This window comes from Serinus canaria, chromosome 3 (assembly GCF_022539315.1).
Source record: "Serinus canaria isolate serCan28SL12 chromosome 3, serCan2020, whole genome shotgun sequence".
Classification (NCBI taxonomy): domain Eukaryota; kingdom Metazoa; phylum Chordata; class Aves; order Passeriformes; family Fringillidae; genus Serinus; species Serinus canaria.
This window is the reverse complement of record NC_066316.1, coordinates 79,144,237-79,165,886: the sequence shown is the minus strand read 5'-3', so window position 1 is coordinate 79,165,886 and position 21,650 is coordinate 79,144,237. Positions and strand designations below refer to the sequence as shown.

At 41.9% G+C, this 21,650-nt stretch overlaps 2 protein-coding genes across 3 annotated transcripts in view; both read left to right on the top strand.

Annotated features, from left to right (window-relative positions):
• The first annotated feature begins 16,387 nt into the window (after window positions 1-16,387).
• On the top strand, window positions 16,388-18,922 carry RIPPLY2 (ripply transcriptional repressor 2). The gene is made up of 3 exons (XM_018918783.3): window positions 16,388-16,696; window positions 16,821-16,885; window positions 18,628-18,922. The coding sequence occupies exons 1-3, from the start codon at window positions 16,388-16,390 to the stop codon at window positions 18,791-18,793; spliced, it is 540 nt and encodes a 179-aa protein (XP_018774328.3). The 3' UTR covers window positions 18,794-18,922.
• Window positions 18,923-20,000: 1,078 nt separating this feature from the next.
• Window positions 20,001-21,650, top strand: part of LOC103819494 (cytochrome b5 reductase 4) — a 30,460-nt gene continuing 28,810 nt past the window's right edge. For both annotated transcript variants that reach the window (XM_050972327.1, XM_050972326.1), the window contains exons 1-2: window positions 20,001-20,162; window positions 21,457-21,610. In XM_050972327.1, coding sequence (XP_050828284.1) covers window positions 20,088-20,162; window positions 21,457-21,610 — 229 coding nt within the window. In that variant the 5' untranslated portion in view covers window positions 20,001-20,087. The remainder of the gene's footprint in view (window positions 20,163-21,456; window positions 21,611-21,650) is intronic.

Genomic DNA, 21,650 nt, shown 5'->3' with positions numbered 1-21,650 from the left:
AGGTGGAGTTAAAATTGGAACTCCAGGAAGAAGCAAGACACTGTTGGAAATAGATCTGCACAAGGAAGTCTTGAAAGCAAAGGAAAAATAGACATATATATTTGAGTTACAAAGTACATTTTAACTACCTAATCAGTGAATGAGGATCCTGACAATAGCTTGACTTTCCTACTCCCGGGATAACCCTTCCCCACCTGCATGGCCTGGTGCTTCTTGATAGGCCATTTTTGGGCGAAGTTGAAAATCTGAGCTTTAGTTCTTTCAGTCTAACAGTCAAACAGATATATCCAGGTGTAAAACACAGCTGAGACCTCCCATATGGTTTATAAGGGTCAATAATCCCTTTTCAACTGATAACTGTGGCAGATAAAATGGACATATCCCAGAGCAGATCACAGTCCACCCTGCCTTGTCCCTGAATTTAGCATGCCAAAGGCAGTGACTTGATTGTCTGCTCAGTTCAAAATACACAACTCTGTGAGTATGAATAGGGAGTTCCTGTGCACATTATGTCTAGAGCATTTCTAATTGTAATATAATTCTGAGTTTCAGGAAGGCTGGTCAGATGTGAAAATGTAAAGGGAACTGATCCTGATGATAACGATAAGGACAAAGGGGTGTTTGGTGTTTAGCTTATGTTTTCTTAGAACAAGGCCTGATAATAAAAGGGAACAAAAGAAATGTGATGAATGAGAGTGGGGCTCCTAAGAGGAAGCAAAACACAGTTGCAAACAAAGATAGTGAAATATAAGGGATCCTTTAAAACAGTTGGTGCTTTCCTGCAGAACCTAAAAGACAAAAAATTCACATAGGCCAAAAAGGCTGATTGCTAAATGTGTATGTGTTTGTAAACAAGGTGTAGTTTGGAGTCAGAGAGAGGCGGGGCTGCATGATGTGCTGACTGAATGGGACATTAATTTGGTCAAATGAGCCTTCAGTGCTCCTAAAACTTCAAAGACTTGTTTAAATAATATAGCTATCCTGTATTTCAAATGAAAAATAACTTTGGACATGAGTATTTCCCCATTTTCAGATTTTGCAAAATAAAATTTGGCACTTAGTAGTAGAACACAAAATGGCAAGCATAAAAACTCATCAAGTGTATCTGCAATTTTTGGCATCCAGTTTTCAAATAGAAATAAAAAAAGTATCAAGGCAAGTAATCAAGTCAAGGCCTGATGTCTTCCAGTGCAAACAAATGCAGGTGCTTTGGTTTCCTTTTACAGAAATACTGACAAAATATAAATCCTTTCAGCTTTCTTTGTCTTCATTTTAGTCAAAGACATAAGAAACAACAACAGAAATCACATTACCAGCTGTGCACTGCTGAGTTTAAACATGGATTAATTCAAAAGCAAAAATTCTTGAATTTCTGATGCATCACTGGGCCAGCATGCAATGCAGTCATCCCCACAGTGCTCCAAAGATGCCTGGCCTAAAATCCCTCAGTAAGAACCTCAGATACTCCAGCAGACCCCCTGGACCTCAGCTGTCACTGGTAAGGCAACACTTTACTGCATTGTAGTTCCCAAATACTCTTCTCATGGATGAGTTCATGGCTGTGATGCTTTCCTCTCTGAGTTCAGCCTGAGCAGAGCCATTCTTCCCCAGGAGCTCCACATGTGTGAGATCATGGGGCACTTCCACAGTATGAGGATGGGTAATTCCTGTACAGCACCTCTGCAACACCACCTCAAACACCAGTCAGCAGATAAAAGAGCAACACAAATGAAGGGAATTCTGGAGAGTGGAGTGTTACACTGCCCCTCAGATGGAGAGGAAGGTCTGCTGGGGCAGAAGGAGCAAGTGGCTGGTCTGGCACAGGGATGCAGTCAATGCTCATGTGCCAGTGTTGGCCCCTACTGACCAATGAACAAACTCACATATAACCATGCACATCTGCACACATGTGCCTTTTACTTCTCTGTGCAAGATGTAGATTGGGCAGATGCACACTTGGACAAAAGTAACTTCAGCCCCTCCAGACTGTGGTGATGGAGCTGTGAAAATCTGACCTTCTTGCAGTGGGGAATAACTGCAGATATAATTCTAGTAATTTGAGGGTTTGGGATTTGTTGGTTGTTTTTGTTTTTGTTTTTTTTTAGCTATGGGAGGACTACCTAGAGTCTTAGATCCTCCTCTCCTGATCCCAAAGAAATAGTTTCACTTATTGACACAAAGATTCTGCTCATAAGATACAGAATAACTTCTCCTAAGTGAGAAGTGTGATCAACACATGCTTGAAAACATTTCAGGACCATTTGTAGAAATAGCTGTAGATGTGTTGTTTGCATTAGCACTCTGAACTATTCCCAAGCTGAGAGCAGATCTTTGTGTTTGCTCAGGCATAAGGGGAAGTGTTAATGTTTACTGAGACAGAATGCTGTTGCTTAAGGAGCTTAATTAAATTTATCTTTCTTAGCCCATGGTGTCTCACACACAGAGCACCGGAGAAAGGCAGACAAGGACAACCCCATTTTCTGTGTTTTTCAAGTAACTGTGACAAGTGGAAACATCAGTCTGAAAATGATTCTATTAACAGTTTTTCTTACCAAATCCTCATTATGAAAGAAGAATGTGGAAGTGGAAATAAGCAAATTATGCATTGAAAGAGATATATTTAATATGAATTAAAGATACTTATCTTCATTAAAATAACCTGACACAGAGCTGCTGTGCTTCATTCAATTAGAAAGACTTGGTATTCATGTTTATTTTTCATTTACAAATGAGAACCCCTGGGATATGATAACTTAGCTGGAGCTGTTCATCTTGAAATTTTTATTTGGAATCCAGCCTGGTTTGCAAAAATCAAAGGTTATTATCTGATGGGTAGAAGCGGGGAAAAGAATATCTTAGGGTTTTTTTCCTTGGAGTTTTTAAATTACTTTGGTCAGAATGTGAAAACAGCAAACATCAGATAGGCAGGGCACTTGTCCAGCTCAGCCTCTGACACCAGATGCTGAGAAGGATGTGATGGATCTGCCTTATCTATGTCTGGTAGCTTTTTAAACTTCTCTGTGCTTTTGGTCTCTGTGACACCCTCTAGCAATGAGTTTGTAGATTTAATCACGTTATAGAAAAAACATCTTCTGATAATTTTAAGACTGCGATGCTCCACAGCTATGCAAAAATAGCTATTTACATTCTATATCATTAATGATTTACAGATATCCAATAAAATTCTTTCAGCCACCTTTTTTTTCTATGCTGAAGAGTAACATAAGAGAAAATAGTCCGTAATATTTCCTCCCCTTGCCTAGGTGTTGTTCCCATTCTCCGATCCTAATTGCTGCCTATCTGTACCTTTTTTTAGTTATACTGTATCAGTGGAGCCAAAGTCCATGACACAGTTCCAAGACACAGTTCCACCAGTGGTATAATCATGGTTTCTGTTTCATTTTGAAACCTGCACTTAATGAGCTTTGATAAAAAAATGTTTAGTTCTTGGTGAAGAGTGACTTCAACCTTTACAACTCATGCTTACACCCTCCCTTATAAAGCCATATAAACTCACCTTTAACCTTTTTTAAATGACTCTTGTAATTTATTTTTTACTAATTTCACCATTTGCAAGAAGCTCCTTTCTCGAACTTGGGACATTGGTGCCTTTTCCATTTTTTGCAGGGATACTGTATTTGAATACCTTAGACTGCTACAGTGTTATTCTTCCATAGTCATATGCAGAAATACTTCCTTTTAACTGCTTAGGATTAAATCTAGAATGGTTTTTCTTCTACTGGATCATCTGACTAGTTGGGCCAAGAGTTGAAACTATCTAAACCGGTTGTCTCTGAATAATAGCGTGCTCTGAGCTCTTCCTAATCCCCCTGCAGACAGCTGCAGTCCCCCCTTGCACCTATGTGACCCTTGCAGCCTTTAATCTGAGAGTGCTTTGCAGCTGTTGTCACTCTCTGTGTGAGTCACCAGAAGCACAGCCTCGATCATCAGGTGGATTTATCATGCTGAACTTTACCCACTGAACAGGTAAATATTTTGTCAGAGTATGCCAGGCGGACTCCCACGCTTGTCATCAACAGAGAGGGACAGGCATGCACAGAGTGTTGCTGGGTCTACCAGCTTTGGGATGGAGGAGCTGTCCTCTAGATTGTCCAGGCTGATTTCCCAGTATTTAAACAGAATAATTATTTTGTTTCTGAAGAAAAATCAGATAATTATAACTGGTTTTTAACTATTGTTCCTTCCTGGATAGGAAATTCCAACCCAGATATTACAGCACATATTCTTTCTGTTACCAATGTGAAGCTGAGTTTTCTTTTAACAAACACTACTGCTCCTCTAGTGGTGTAGGTTTCTCTGTTATTCAGATGTGTTTGAACTCTGCTGTAGTAGAGTATCACACTGATTATTTTCTACCAGATTCTTACTACTATAAACATCTAAAATTAAATATTTCTGTTCAGTAACCTCCATCCTAACAGTCACACAGAGCAATTTCATGTGGAGTACTGATCTAACCCTTGTTTATATGCCTGACTTCTTTTGAGTGTTTGCACCAATCTTTGTTGTGTGCTGTTTGGATTTTGTCATCTTCTCTCAGGCATGCAGAGTGTTTTCAGTTTTGCCCTTTCAGTAATGACTCACTCCAACTGGCGTGCTCTCCTGCATCTGCCACCTTGTCATCAATCCTCCCTTTTAAAGCACTTCTACATTCTCTTTTTTTTATTTTAATCCTGAATGCTAGCAGACCCTTTCCCTTCTACACTGGGGTTTTAACACATTTTGCATTTACCTCTATTGTATTTACTGGAATGATGGTTTATGTAAATAAAGACTCTTAAACACAATACTTGAGATGTTCAGGGAATAGAAATCTTGAATGATAAATATGAATTTGTGTGATGTCCTCATCACTCAATCATATCAGCCTAGTTCAACAAGACGGCAGAGAGATGTGGTGAGTCTGTCGATCTTGCTGACAGAGCTCCTTGGTACACATCAGTTTGGTTAGAAGGAACAGCAAACACAGTTTGTGCATAATTTATCAAAAATGAAGATCTGTGTTTTTAAATAAGCAAACAAAATTTAAGTATTTCTCCACCTGCGCACAGTTATACATTAGAAATAAAGGAATGGACACATTTGCACACAGATTAATCTTTTGAAGTAAATGATTTATTAAAAATTATATCCCTGGCTCAGGTGCTCACTGAGGCATGCTATTCAGCTGGACTTATTTCTTGTGTCTGCCTTGGAAAGCCATCACCCCAACTGTCACCATGGTTTGCGTGTGCAGCACAGAGGAAGACACAAAATCTGTGTCTTCCCCCTCCAGGGAAAGCTCCCAAAAGCTCTCCAGCCTTGAGTTCCATTACAGATTTGTCCTGCTACTTGGCCTGTAGGGAATCCCATGTCCATGTAAAGCCCATGGAAATAACACAGCCTTGTGCTGCACATGCTCCTTTTCCACAGTCAGCCTTACATGCATACTTAAAGGTGTGCTGGGGAGGCTGATGCCATTCATAAATCCAAGCCTTTGCAGAATATTCACCATGCTTTCTCTCATTCCACTATACCAAGAGACCTTGAATACAAAGAAGGATTAAGCTTGGTCAAGCCAGTACTTTCAGGGGCATCCCACCCCTCACAACCCCCCCCCTCAAACACCCTCACTCCCCAAAAAATGGAATTCTACAGAAAATTAAAGGTATTTGTATTAATGACTAAGAACACTGAAAACAGAAAACCCCATGTGGAACTTCCTGTATGTGTTGTGCATGCATAAACCCTTGGGTATTTTACACAGAAATGTTGATTATAATTATAGTACTGGAACATTTCTATCTGCCAAAGCGTCTGCCTCGCACCTGCTCTCCTACCATGGAAAGAGAGCAATGAGAGAGAACAGAAGCTGCATCAGGAAAGGGAAGAAAAATAGTAACCTCTTTAGAAAAGCACCATCAGTTTCTATTCAAACAAATTTTTTCCTGGCTTCAGTGTGGGGAAAAAACTAGCATGGATACTCCACTCTTTCCCTGCTCTTGGTATAAGCAAATTCATGAAGGCATCTCAGCTCTACTGTTCTTTGAAGAATTGAAATGAAAGGATGAATCCTCAGAAGCTGGTATTTTCTCTTTGTCTGATTGAACAGTAACAGGTCTTGCAGTGTCAAAACAGGCTTTCTATTCTTCCCTTTGAATGTTACGTGTTTATTGGCACTGTGACATTGCCTGAGAATTCATACAGCTCCCTTGCAGGTCAAAGTAAAGTCACTGCAGGTTTCAGAAGCAGCCAAGGCAGGATTTAAAATTTCCTCTTGAGGCATTTCCTTTTGAGGCCATTGAATTCTTTCTAGATTTCCAGTGTGCTGCCAACATAAGGTTTTTCCTGATAAAAGCAAAATGTGCACCTGGAAATGAAGCTCTCAGCTATTCTGCAGTTAAACATAGCCCTGAGTTTCATATATAATGAAAATTATATGTTAATATACACATTAATATTTGTTCAAGTGCAAAAAAACCCCAAAACTTTCTCTCAAGGTGCTTAAGAATGCTTATGCTTAAAAGTTGCTTTAACAGAGCATTCACTTAGTATTTTTTAAAATTATGCCTATCACTCCATATTCATGTCCTCTTAATCCTTTCTATGTAACTCAGTAAATGAATCAATTAATAAACCCACAATTAAATACACATATTTCAATGTATTTAAAGTATTTATTTTAAATAGAAAGGTACTTGGTGTGCATGTGAAACCATATTTTATTATGGAGTATTTGCCCAACAATATGAGAGATCTCTTGCTGAGAGAATGAATACCCACGGAAATAATTTCCAGGATTAGCTCTGCATTTCAGGTGGAAAATGCTCTTAAAATTTTTGTTGTTTTAAATTTCCTCTAATAGCAGCACCATTTAAAAAATACATATTCTTCCAAATTTTTATTTAGGAAGATACATCTGACAAAGTTTAGATTTCCCATTTTTCAGTTTCCAGCTAGGCCATATACATTTAGGTGAAAGTTAATTTAATATGTACTTCATACATATGTAAAAATTCCATATATATTTCATGATGTATATATATATATTTATATATGTATATATATATGTATAGTAGGTATTCTTGGATGGTAAGAAAATATATATATATATATATTCTCCTATACGATGCATATTTTATATACAATATATTTTACAGTATAAATATAACTATAGATAAATATAAATTCTGTAAAGGTGAAAAACAGAGAAACAACACTACTTTACAATGTCTGGTATAGCTACAAAGTAGTTCAGTAACAAAAAAATCCCCAAATTTGATATGATATGAACTGCTATTTTGAAGAAAGAACCAGTTTAGGGAGATGGAAGGTAAATGTAATGGAAAAATGTCAGACTCTTTTTTTATACTCATGCTGCAGTAATGCCTGGAGGCCAGAGAGATACTTGGCTGACTAACAAAATGTTAATTATCCAGAAACTTCTGTTTCACAGACTAAAGCCACATCAGGAACTTAGAAAGTGAGATCTGTGGAATTCTTAAAGCACACTAATGAAAAAAATGACAGGAGAAAATTTAAAATATGAGACAGTAAAAATTTTTAATAATGTGATATCACACTTATTGCTATCCTGTATTTCTTCTTGTGAATACCAGGATGTGCAGGAATGCAATGCCTCATAATGAGACTGTGGCTGTAGCTCAAAGAGGAAAGAAATCAATAAAAATGTGAGCAGAGAAAGGTGATTAAAATATTGAGGGTGCAGCTTTAAAACATTGTAATAATGTTCTTCAAGGTCTTAAAAAATGACAAATTTATGACTATCAGAGAAAATTTTCAATTACCTATTTTGAAACTTTTACCTGTGTATGATACCTGTATCTGAGTATCTACATTCATGTCAAAACCAAGCACTGTATCCCATAGTTTTCTGCTTGATATGAAATATATTGACTATTTTGATAAATTTGGTAATGAATAATACCTTGAATATTATGTTTGGGCATAAAAAGACATGCAAAAAGGCTTTTGAGGGAAATTCAAAAGGGAAGGATCTTAGGTAAAATTTCCAGCTGGAATACACCACACACCTTACACTCACAGACAATTGTGTGTCAAAACAGCATTATAAAGACTGTGAGAGTGAGGATCAGAAAGTTAAAAAATGCCAGAATTATGGTTGTCTACACAACTTAAATTCAGCTTGCATGTGTATATGCATTATGGCAGTCAATGGCACCGCCACCTCCTGTTTTTCACAAGTCTCTTCCCTCTCTCAGTGCTCAGAATAGGTGATGAGAAGGTATTGATTGGCTTTTCACCAAATAATTTGTTCTCTGCTCAGCCTGCACAACCTTCCTTTCTTAGAAAAACAAGACAAGATTTCAAAACGCTGCTCTGATGGCCAGGGGAATTGGACCTAGATGATTTTTAAGGTCCTTTCCATCCCAAACCATTCTGTGGTATTAAGATTCTCCCAGTAACCATGGTGGCTGCAGGAATTAAACAGACTCCACAGAGCCTTTAGGGACGATTGCTGCCATTTTATACCAAGCGGCTAAAAAGGCTCTTTAAACCTGGCTGGCCAGTTTGAGATAATGAAGACTTCATTTTTCCATAGACTTGAATTATGTAGTACTCCATTAAAGGCATGATTCTCATTAATTTCAGATGCAGTCTTGAGCCTCAGATCCATAGTGTTCAAGCTATTTAGGACACAAAAATGCAAGAGGGAATTTGCACTTGCAAACCCTGTGAGGAATGGACTTAAACACTTCCACAAATCTTACTGCAGTCTCTTGTATCAGACAAACAAACACAGAAACATGTCATTTGGATTCACATTACCTTGCTGGAGACATCTAAAAGCAATTGTCTAAAAGCAATTGTCAAGCTAAACTAGACATTTCTAACTTAAACTGGTCATCTTTCAGAGACAGTAGAGACACAGATTGTACCAGAGAGCTTGTCATCTTTCCTGCCCTGTGCATTTTTGACATTTTAGTACATTTTTCGAAGGCATCCTCTTCTACTAGGAAACAATCAGTTGTCTGAAGGTTTCTATTGAACAGCAGCCTGAATTAATCATATTAGATTTAGATGAATAACTATTAAACACTTTTTTATGTGATGAAAAAAAGCCACAAGTGAACCTCACAGAATTTTTTTTAGGTTTCTGGTTTTTTGGGAGACTGCAGCATTAAAATTGTTCCACATTACAGTCTAGAGGTGAATTGCTATGTTATACAAATATAAATGGAAAAACCAGTTGGGAAAAAATCATCAGGTATGCAATAATAGGACCTGGATAGAAAAATTCAGGCCCATGATGCAGGATTTTGTTCTTTGAGGTAAAAGAGTAACTGTTAGTGGTACTAACTTGGAGCCTCTCTAGAAGGCTATGGGATCTTTGCAGAAAGTTTCTCAGGCCTTGCTGGAATAGGGTCTCCTGAGGTCCACACAGGCTTTGGAAAAGTGTATACTGGGGCTACAACTCCTACATCTATTTTATTCCCAACTCAATTCCCCTCTCCATTCTCCTCAATGTACTAATATTTTAACCATATATCTTCCTAATTTTGACTTTTCATCTTATTTTTTATTAACCAGTCCCAGGTTCTAGCTTTCAGACTCTCTTTAGATCATGTCTGGGAACAAAACATCCAGGCTCAATGTCCTTCACTAAGACTGTTTTCCCAGTATTTTCCCATTTGTAAGCACTTGGAAGTCTTCCTGTCCTCAGTCCTTCACCTCAATCTTCTTACCCTGTTCTGACATCACCAAGTTATTATTTTCCAGTCCAAATTGTCCTTCCCATGCTAAATGCTTTCTTTTGCCAGCTCCTATTCTAGTCACTCTTGCTTTGCTTCTGCAACCTTGCTCTTTGGTGACTGTCCTGCCTCTTCTCTCTTTCTGCTCTCTGCTGCCTATCTGGGACTTGGATCCAGTCTCCTTGCTCAAACATTGTCTGTGCTTCCCACATCCTCAAGCTGCCCTTCCCTATATCTACTAAAGCCTACTCCACTCCAAAAAAAGGCACCAGAACTTTTTCATATTGCAAGATGATCTCCCAGTCCCCAAAAATGTTCAAGGCCAGATTGGATGGGGCCCTGAACAACCTGATCTAATGAGTGACATTGCTGCCCCTGGCAGGGGGGTTGGAACTAAGTGATATTTAAGGTGCCTTTCAAGGCCATTCTATGGTTCTTGAAAATGGCTCAGTGATTTCAGCTGCCTTATTTTGATTGAGTCTCCTCCACTCCCACATTCCCTCCCCCAGCCCCAACGAATTCCTCTACCACAGGAAAATTTAGCTCAAATAAATTTGGAAAATTATAAGCAAAGGAAAGTGTGATTTTAAGGGTACTGACAAGCAGCCTGAAAAACACATGATATCAATTTTTACCTTTGGTACCTTAGGCATTTATCTGCATCTTCATTAATAACAGAGAGGCTAGCAGCCTCTTGTGCTCCGTGTTACCACTAAGGATCCCTGGGATGTGAGCATGCTCAAAGAAGTGCTGAAATTCTGACACGATGGAATTGGCAGCCTCATAGCATCAGTCACAAGAAGCCAGTGAGGAGCTGCAGGCTTAGAGGGTCTCTGTCAGCACCTATCTGCAGGCACCTGAGTAAGAGCTCTGACATCCCTGCAGTGCAGTACGAGATACCGAGTGTGCGCCTCCGGCTGGCACTGCTTATCTTTAGGACTCACATTGCCTTTCTCAGGTGCTTGTTTCTCAGAGGTACAGCTCTGCATCTTGCAATTCATTCCCTCCTGACAGAGGTTAAATGCTCCATTATATACATCATTCTGCATTATATACATCCTGCTTAGTGACATTCATCTTTATGGAGAGTTGATGCTGCGCTGATAGCTTGGAGAGACAAGGGAAATGGAAAAACAACAACTCTGCCTCCATCGCTATCTTTGTAGCCAGGAAAGCAATATATCTGAAGAAACAGTTAATTCAATGGAACACTGTGAGAGAGGAGATAACATTGCTAGGGATTGTATTATCAGAGGGGTCAGATCAGGACATTTCAATGATTATCTTAATTTCTTCATCTCTTCTGTCAATAGCTGGTTGACTTCATTTCATTTGGCTGCCTCTCACTTATTTCCAGAGGAAAGAGGGAGAATCCTGCCAGTGCCACACTGCAGCACTCTATACTCCAACTGCAGCAAACACTGTGACATTATGCTGCATTATGCTGAGCCAGCCAGACACTTCTGCTGAGCCCTGGCATCAATGATGTATCAGTGTTTCACTGACTCCTATTCTATTAAAAGAGGTTAACAAGATTGGTGTTCAGCACTGATGTCTCTGTTCCTTATCTGCATGGAATTTAAAGTGCTCATAACTCAGTAGCAAGTGATACTCCTATTTTTTTAAAAGATCCCTGTAACTGGTGGCTGATTCCATTACACATTCTCAGTCCCTTAATGTGCTGCTTTCCCATGTGGATACACTATCCTTCACCATTTGCCAGCCTGGGCCTGGGAGCGGAGTGCAGAGGGGGAGGGAAATGAGGAAGCCCAAGGTGCTGTGTGCAGTCACACTTTGCCACTTGGATGTGCGGGGCTCTGCGGGGCCGCACGTGTGCCACGAACACAACACATTGCTCATCCCCCAGCAGATTGCAACCATCGCCCCACCACGAAGTTTGTAACAGCACCAGCTCTGGGATAAACCAAGCAATTTGGAGGGTTTCAGGCTCATTGACAGAGTGAAATGTAGAGCCGTGCCCCTTCAAGTGAGGCCATTCACTCCTGAATTACCAGGAGCTGGTTCCCAATAGCAAAAAGAGGGTGAAAAGAAATCCTTTCTTGAAATTGCATCCCTCCCTTTCACAAAGTTTTCTTTCTGGTGTTTCAGTTAGTAGAGGAAGGGGAAGAATAATTTTCTCCGTAAAATGAAAGAACAATATTTAATACTACCACAGCCTAGTCAAAATCCAGTGAAATGAGGAGAAGTGGGATGGATATGTCCATGAAAAAGGATTCCATCTTTAGACGTCCAACATACACTTCTGTACGGATCACCTGGCACTTTGGTTTGAGTGGAATGACTCTGTTTGATTATATACTGCATTTTTTTATATAAATAGGATGGAAAAAATACACACCAGCAATAGGACAAGCACCACCTTTATTAGCCAAGCAATCATTTTATAGCCATTGGTAACACTGGTAATGTGAATAGACTGGTCTGATGACTTAGTTCTGTTCCTTTTTTTTTTTTTTTTAACAAAAAAGTTAATTTGTATTTATTTTATTTCTTGGAATGTAGTTTGGATCTCATTTATTGACAAAAATACATCATTTTGTGGAAATGCGGAATGAAGCACAGTTCCAGGTACATTAGGTCTTTTGAAAATACTGTATCAAATCCAAACAGTGGTAAGGTAAAGATTGATGAACACATCTGTGGTAGTCTTTTTGCTTTGCAAATTGATATTTTATTTTCAAACTATAGCAGAAAAAATGCCCTTTGCGTCCTATCACAGCTAAAACATCCTTAAGGCCTGCTAAGACACCACTGCAAAGTTTTCAGTAAAATGTTATTGCACACAGATGAATATCTATCAAAGTTATTCACAAATTTCCTGTGTGAACTTTGCTTTTAGTGGGAAAAAAAGAGATCCATTTATGAGCTAACACACCAAACATATAAATAAATGACATATGCATGTACAGTCAATACCTATACGCAAATATCAGGCATAGACTTAATTTAAAAACCTGGTCCTAAATTGCTGTTAAAAGTGGAAGCATCAAGATGAAGCTAGGCTATAAAATAATCAAGATCAAATTTTGTCTGTTAATCAGTTTTTCTCAGTTCAGTCTCAATAAGCAGATCAGTTTCACGTGTTTGACCTTGCTTTTGTCAGGAACACAAATTCCTGACAAGATCAAGCCAATTCTCTCCCTATATCAACTCATGCAATAATTTTAATGCAATGTCCCTGCTTTACTCATAAGTGAGTGGTATCTCTGCCTTAAGGGAGGTGAATATGAAGCCAGCTGACTGTCCTCTGTCCAGATATTCCCATGTCCCAGTGTGATTAGCACTGTCTTGTCAAATTTAGCTCTAAGCCATTTGTGAACACCTTTTTGTTTATAGTAGCACACTGAAATCTGCACAGATCTCTGTGTTTGCTTTTCTGTGTATCCTATTAACAGTGCACTACATTTAAAGATGTCACACTGTGGAAAGCCACAAAAGCATTTTTAATCAATTAGAACCAAATTTTTAAAAATTACTTTCATTCTGGAAAAATACTACTTGGTATAATTCTGATGGAACAAAATCAGGGTTTTGTTGCACTGTTGTAAAATTGGAGTAGAAGAATCACTGTACAAGAATTTTTGTACTGCATTTGTAATTCTTCAATTGCAATTCTGTACAGAAATTCCTATAAAAATCAACTTATGGCTAAGCAGGATTCAACCTTGTAAATGACTGGCTATGATCTGCTTGGAAAGTGGTATAAGGAAATTTTTTAAATCTATGACCTTGAGAGAAATTTTCAAAAAGCCCAGGTATTTTTATTATTGCACAAGAGTAAATAAAACCATAAACCACAATTTTCCAGCTTTCATTCCAGTATAATAAAGCACAGTGTATTAGATCCTGATCAGCAGCCTTCCTTTCCTAGAGGCAGTCTAGTTATACATGTACAAATGGACAACCAAGAACAACCTTCACTAGTTTTTAAGAAGTAGAAATATAAAAAAGCAGGAACTAAGGCACAGAATGGGCAATATTGCGGTAGTTAGATCAGTCAAGAATGCATGAAGGAACTGCCTCTTTCGGACTTCATGTTGTATTCCACTACTGTATTTAAAAGAACCAGTTTAAAGACTGGTTCACTCCCATCAGACCAACTATTTGTTCAGCACTGGTATGTAGCTCCTCCCTGAAGAGATTTTAGTACGATGGAACAATGCACTGTTACTACACAGTGCACAAATTGCAGAAGGGACAAATATGACAAAGCATCTTCTATCCCCTGATTAACCAGTTTTCAGCCTGTATTTCAAGGTCAATGGGAAGATAGCAAAATGCTAAGGTTTTCTTCTTTTGGTTTGGTTTTTTGTTGGTTTTTTTTGTGGGTTTTTTTGTTTGTTTGTTTGTTTGTTTATTTGGTTTTTTGGGTTTTTTTAAAATTATGTCAATGATAAAAAGTTATTATTGCAATGACAGACTTCTGTATTTCTCTCAACAAACAGGACTGCATCACTGAACTGTAAAGCCAAGAAGACTCATACAGTGTGAAAATATGCAGGGGAACAACAGCTGTTAGTCATTATTTTCTCCTTATCCTTTCAACACCTCTCTTTCAATTTGCTCTCTAATGGGTAAATCACACTTTCTCCCTAGGACATTTTCTCATTTCAGGCAGGTACTAAAAAGAATTCTGAGACAATTAAGAGTCATTGGTCAAAGACAGCCCATCTTTTGTGGCTTTCACTGTAGACATTAAAACTAATTTTTATGCTTTACCAAACAGATAAAGCAGATTTTGTGTTCTCCTAGCTCTTTGTCACTACTAACCGTGATGGAGGATGTTTCTGCTCTTTTTCTTTAGACAATGAACCTTGCCTCCTTTTTTTTCTCTTACATAGCCAGTGTTAAACTTTTCAAAAGAGGAAATGTGAAATACAAAAATTACTGCTTTCACTTCATTTAAGCCAAAGAAGAATCTACCACCAGACAGCTTTTAAATATTTCTTTTATGCTTTACCTCACCTGACCAGGTTCACAGTAGCTATTTGGAAAAAGAGAAAAGTAGAAACAGTTTTGCTTATGATCTCATTTGGTTTATTGCACAAGTTACTATATTTTGCTCTCTTCTCTATTTCTTATCTGTGAGAGGAATATGTATTGTAGTTTGAGCCTTTTGTTCACTGATTTTAATTAATCTTATTCTAGGCCAGAGTGAAAATGAGGCAGGGAAAAACACAAAGCGCTACAAACATCACGTCCTACTAATCTGGACTTTTCACTGGAAAATACATTTTCCTTTATTAACTCTTAAAGTCATAATTATAATTTTTTCCAAGCAGCCAAATGGCACAAATCTCCAAAATTACAAGAGTATGTCCACTGGAAAAGCTGGAATGTATCACAGCACAGACAAGCTTGAATGTATGTATTCTTCCAACTATTTCTTGTTCAACATAAGTGGTTGCTTTCCTTCAGAATGGCAAGTCAGTCTACATCTGGTTTTGACTTGAGGATGTGAAAGATTAACCTGATTACATTTCCCACACAGCTTCTAACACGTAAAATTTTTTACAGCTGGTACTGCTGGTACTATTTAGTGAAATGGATTGTGCTGAGGATGATGTGGAGACAGCACAAGTCTGTAGCTACTCTTTATCGAGTAGCAACTAGCAGCTACTCTTCGGCAATGCTAAGATAGACACACTCCTTATATCTCAGACAAACTCAAGAATGCAAAATATTATTCCAAACAGTGCCTCAGTCATGTGGGTCTTTAACAGGACAATAAATTACCTGGGGTTTAAGCCCTCCTTCAGCATCTAGGGCAGGTCCATCTCACCAACCCTCCCAGTCCTTAAGGCTGATATTATTACTGTTTGCCAGCTCTTGTGTAATTTGTTTTTGCCCGTCTCCCATGCATCATTGATTGAAACCCCAGAAAGAAAAGGGGAAACAAGAATAATAAATAAAAATAGAAACGAAAGTAAATTCCCTTGGTACGGGGGAACATGGAAACGTCAGGAGCTCCATGTAAAACCTTGCACGTATAGTGACAGCATCCAGTGCTGGCAGCGGAACGAAGTACTGGGACCACTATAAAAAAGAATTAAGGCAGGCACGGTAAAAATACCCTATTAAAAGAAGGTGTGTGTGTGTGTGCATACATATAAATATAAATATATAAAAAGAACCACCACCGTTGCCTGAGGGGGAACACGTCAGGGAGCGCACTGGGGCTGTCGCGTTATTGGGTAAGGACCCCTCCAAAGGGCGTCGTCCTCCGCCACCCCGGGATGGGGTCCCTGTGTCTGTGCCTGCTCCCGCGGGAAGCTGCCATCCGCGGGCGGGTCGCGGTGCCCACTACCCGTGACTCGCCGCTCCGGGGCATAAACAAACACAGTTGGAACAACAAAAGGCCGCGGTCGCGGCGGCCGGACCCCGCCGCCGGGGCGCAGAGCGCCGGGCACATCCCCGGTGCCGCCGCCCCCCCGCTCCGTTCCCACAGGGCTGTCCCCGCCCGCCCCCCGGCAGCTGCCATGTGTCTGCTCGAGTGCGATTAACACCGACTCGCCAAATCCCCCCCACGCCCGCTTCCCCTCCCCGGGCCATTTGGGGCATGCACGCGCCCGCGCCCCGTGTTTACACGGCGGCGCCTTCGCGCGGAGCCTTTCTGTGGATGGCGCTGGCAGATGAGCCGGGGGAGGTGGGGGCTCCGCGCCGCGCAGCGCCCGCCGCCGGCTATAAAAGCCTCCGGGCCCGCGGGCGGCAGCGATAAGCGAGCGGCCGCGGACCGGCGGAGGATGGAGGGCGGCTGCCCCCGCCCGCTCTCGGCGGCGCTGCCCCCGCAGGGCTACTCGCCCCTCTCCTCCTCCCGGTGCGGGGGCCGGCCCGGTCCTGCGCTGACGGGCCTGCCCTCGACCCGCGGCCCTGCGCCCTTCTGGAGACCGTGGGTGCCCGCGCCGGGTGAGGCGGCCAGGCGGAGTCCCGGCCCCGCCGCGGTGAGTGGGGAGCAGCGTGGCGGAGCATCTGCTGCCGGCATCGCCGCGCACTTGGCGGGGCGGGGATGCTCGGGAAGGGCCCTGTGCCGTGCCGGCGGGCTGACCTCTCCTCTCTCCTCCGCAGCCTCACAGCCCCGGCGGGCTGGCGGAAGCCTCCCGAAAGCTGGCGCAGTACACGCACCCCGTCAGGTAAGTGGCGGTCCTCGGCCGCCGCCCGTTCCCGCGGGGGACCTCGGGGCCCGTGGCATTGCGCGGCCACGAGAGAGTCTCTCCCTCGCTAGTGTGGTGTCTTAGCATTAGCTCTCCCGCCCCTTTTGTTTCCAGCCATATATTTATGTAGATATTAAAGTGCCTTGGGAATGGATTGGCCGTCTACGTGCTTTTTTTTAACTGACAGATCCTTGGGCAAATGATTTCCAGGACTTGTGTATTAAATATATTTGAGTTGCTGATGTGCCTCTGTGGTATGAGACTTAAGACCTATTACACAGTTATGTGGGTGTTTTTTGGTGGTAGTGCAGTTGGCTGAAGCACCCTGTTACTCATTCCCGTGCCCACGGGAGTGAGCCTAGTCCCTAGGCTGTGCTGCTGCGCAAACATCCAACACCCTCCCACAGCAAAAAAGCAGGTGGAGGCGTGGGAGAGTGGCAGGAAGAGAAGGTATGCACCAAAGGCTAAGCCACCATTGCCGAGGAAAATACTTGCTGCTTTAATGATAAAGGCAACGATAGTATCTGCACTGTCAGTTGTGAAAAGGAAATAACAGTTGAATCTGTAGGAGAGTCTGTATTCAGAAAAGCTGCTAGGTGTTGCAAGATGCTTAAAATAATTGCACAGGTAGTTTTTCCAGACAAGAAGAGCCTTTCTTTCAAATCTAGGCTCTCATCCTTCAAATAGTGATGCACTAACTAAACAACTGTACAAGCCGACTTCACTGTGACTGCTCCAGTGCTTTAGGATTGAGTGAATGCTGTTGCAGGGAACACTGGGAATGGAGACCTGTTACAAAGCTGATGCCAGTGACTTTATGCTGCCCAGGATAAAGGGCTACTTTTTAGGCTACTGTTATACAGTAGCCTAAAAAGTATTTCTTGTAATTGCTCGAAAGCCGTCTACTTCTGTTCCTTTGTGCGTTTCTATTTTATACAATCTGTAGTCAGCATTTCATTATGTTGTAGTGTGCTAGTCTCTTGGGACTTCTGTAGCCTATCCCTTCTAGCTATTTCCAAACTGTAAGCAAAAGAGGACAGTAGTTAAAAAGGAACAGGAACTTTGAGTATATTAATTACAATATATTACCATTAGCTGATAGCCCATGCTAACTGTGGTCTTATCTGCATATTTTGTTATTTCTGGATACAACACAGACTGCTTTAAAATCTACATCTATGGGACATCTTCCTTATGGAGTCTGTTGATTGTTTTTGGAAAGACAGATGAAATATCAAGGTCTGATCACCCCTAGACCTTTATCATTCCTTTGAATTTTACAATGGTGTGAAACAAGTATCAACAACTACCTAGGCTGGGGACCTCCAGTAAGAAGACTACTAATTTGATTCAAATGTATTTTTGATCCTGTTTGATGCTCATTATAGATATTCCTTGGGAATACTGCCCCAGTAGGGTAAGTACTACTTGGATCACATCCCCAGGTATTACAGTTAATGAGGTACTGGAGTGGGAAGTTCCACATGTAAAGTCTTGGGCTTTCGTAGCTTTGCTGCAAAACTAGCACTCTAAATCATTTTTATCTCTTCAGATGAAAATAAGAATCCAGATAAATTTTCTTCTTAATTGGATGTAGAAAGCAACTTAGCATGTAAGAAAAAGCTCTGTAGGATGCTTGTTTTCATAGAATTTCACTTTGTTTTTTTGCATGTCCCTCTATGTAAAATACATAATAACTATAAGCAAATCTATTTTTTCAGACTATTTTGGCCCAAATCAAGGTGCTATGATTACTTGTATCAGGAAGCTGAAGCACTTCTGAAAAACTTCCCAGTTCAGGCTACAATTTCCTTTTATGAAGACTCAGATAGTGAAGATGATGAAGATCAACTGGAACAAGATTCAAGAACAGAATCAGATTGCTGACTGCAGGGAAGACTAATGCTACTTCTAAGACTTAATTTAAACTTCTAAGACTTAATTTAAACTTAATATAAATATGTATTATAGTATTTTTAAAGATAATTTATTTCTATGTAAGTTATTCTTAATAAAACTGAGATGCCTTGTAATTTTATCCTTTTTCCTTTGTTCTTTTCCTGTCCTGGTTTAAGTGGGGAAGGTATTGATTAGCATTTTTCTATCTGAGGTCCTATAGTTTGTAGATCATAAGTTGAACACCAATTTTTGAAGAAGAGAACGGATGCCTTATTTTGAAGGGCTCTGTGGTTGTGACTTTCTCAAAGTCTGAGGACACAAGGAAAGCTTGCCATTGTGATTTAGTAGGCTCCATATGTAAGCGTGTCAAGGAATCATTGGATTAAGTGTTCCAATTGTGTTGTGCCTGCTGTTACAACAGTTTCAAACATGGAGAAGAGAAACATAGCTGTTTTTGAAACGGAGAAAAGAGTCCATATTGTAATCTAATTCTTGTTGTGTAGAAGAGTTTGCCTCACATCACTCGTGTTCTTATACATAAAAGTGATAGTTTCACACTGCATTTGTTTGTAAAATGGGCATCAAGAAATGAGAAAAAGGTCTGAGTTGCTCTAGCAGCGAGCTTTAATAACTGAAACAAAGTTAGGCATCAATCATCGTGAAGGCCAAAGCCCGTATAAGAACAACAAAATAAATCCAAAGCTTTCAATTAAAGGCAGTACCTCTGTCAGGCAGCGGCTGTGTACTTACCTGGACCTGCCCTTGCCTTGTGCGTGCTGCTGCAGGCCGCGCCGGCTCAGTGTGCCAGCGCCACCCTGGGCGTGCTTACCCTGTGCCCCCAGGGCCCTGCAGCAGGATCGGAGCGGGCCCTCATCCAGAGCCTTCCCACACTTAACCTTCGGAGCCTGGGGTGTGCCCCAGCTGTGTCTGCCACAACCTTCCGGCCTAAGCACCCGGCGCTGGGACACCTGGACAGATATCCAATCCTAGTGCAGGGGCACACACCCGCCTCGCCCCCGGGGGAGACAAGGCGGCGGGCGGGCTACGCTGCTCCGGGCCCACAGGGATGTCCGGTTCCGGCCGGTCTCCCCCGCGCCGCCCCCGAGCCGAAGCTGCCCGCCCCGCTCCCGGCCTGTCTCCCCCCCGCCGCCCCCGAGCCGAAGCTGCCCGCCCCGCTCCCGGCCGGGCCGCGGCCCCGCCCGCCGCGGCGGAGCCTGCGCGCTGTGCCCCAGCGCTCCGCCCGCCTGCCCGCCCGGGCCCGGCTGCGGCCCGGCCCGGCACGATGCTGAACGTGACGCCGTCGGCCTTCCCCGCGCCCGGCTCCCAGCAGCGAGCGGCAGCGGGTGCCCGCAGCAAGGTACGGGCGGCTCTGCCGCTGTTGGTCGCTTGGGGGGAGGTGAAGGGGCCCGCGTTTTTCCCGCTGCGGCGGCTGCCTGGCCTGGCCCCGCCCGGCCGAGCTGCGGTGGTTGCCGGTCGGTTCCCGGCCGGTTCCCGTCTGGTTCCCGGCTGCAGCTGGAGCAAGGCTGCCTCCGGCCACCCCCTCCAGCGGCCGCGACAGGGTCTCGGGCGAGGGCCCGGCCCGGCTGCGCCGCTGGGAAGCGCTTGGTACTTGGCGTTCGAGAGGGCGGTGGTGAAAACGCTTCCGGCGCTTCCTGCCCCGGCTCTGCCTCCTGTGCAGAGATGGGGGCTTCACCTTGGAATTACTGCGTGCAGTTCACGCTTTATGTGTTGGATCTTCATCTTTCGGAGGGGTTTTGAGAAGACTTGTCATCTAGAGACCTTTCTTGGAAAGCAGACTAGGACTAAAGTAGCATTAAGAAATGTTAGGTAATGTACGCTTTAGTGTTTTTGCTTCTGTTTTTCCTGTGGTTTTGTAAGGCCGCAGTTTTTTAACCCTGTTTCCTGTTGTTAAAGCTTGGATCAAAAGGGTTCCCAAACTGTGGTCTTGTTTACTATTTCTTTACATGCTTTGAAAATGCTCAGAAAATAAAGGTTCTGCAGCATGGGTGTGCTTTCTGTAAGCAATTGCAAACGTGTAAAATGTGATTCGCTGAGTTGGTATTTTTAAGAAACATACATTCTGTGGGTTTCCATTACTCACTAGGTGCTATTGAAAAGGAAGGTGTTAGGTACCCTGAAGATCTTGTTCTGCCTTTTCAGGACAGGCAGGCCATGGCAATACTTCTCTGGAAAGCTACTAGACTTCTGTCCCAGATTTCTGTCCCAGCTTTCTCTGGGTCAGGCTTTCAGTTGTGTAGGGCTTGTGAAAAGTCTTAATGAATGCTGTGAAGGCCAAACTTGTCTTACCTGACCATGATTTTTAAATTTCCTTTCTTTATTGCTTGTAGTTTTCCAGACCGTTACTCAAATGATTTGTCAACACAGGCAGACTTTGTGTCTCCAGCTTGCTTTGGGAAGAGTCATCTGAGTGTTTGTTGCTGTTCAGTAATTTCTGTGTCACTACCCAGAGCACTCACTTATGCATCCTTACGACTGAGTAGGGCTCCCAAATATCAGTGAATAATATGAGTTGGGTTATTTGTCTTTTGTTTTTGTCTGAGCCTTCCTATGGAGCTTAGAGTAGTGTATTCTTAGAATGGCTTTTTCTTCCTTTAGAGGTTGAAGTTGTTTGTATATTTGTTATTTTTCAGGTACCATTAAAACCAGGAAGGAGTCTTATGGATTGGATTCGGCTAACTAAAAGTGGGAAGGACTTGACTGGTTTGAAAGGGAGGCTGATTGAAGTTACTGAAAATGAGCTCTCGAAACACAACAAAAAGGAGGACTGCTGGATATGTATAAGAGGTTGGTTGCTGTGACGTTTCTTCTGCTTTTTTTACCCAGC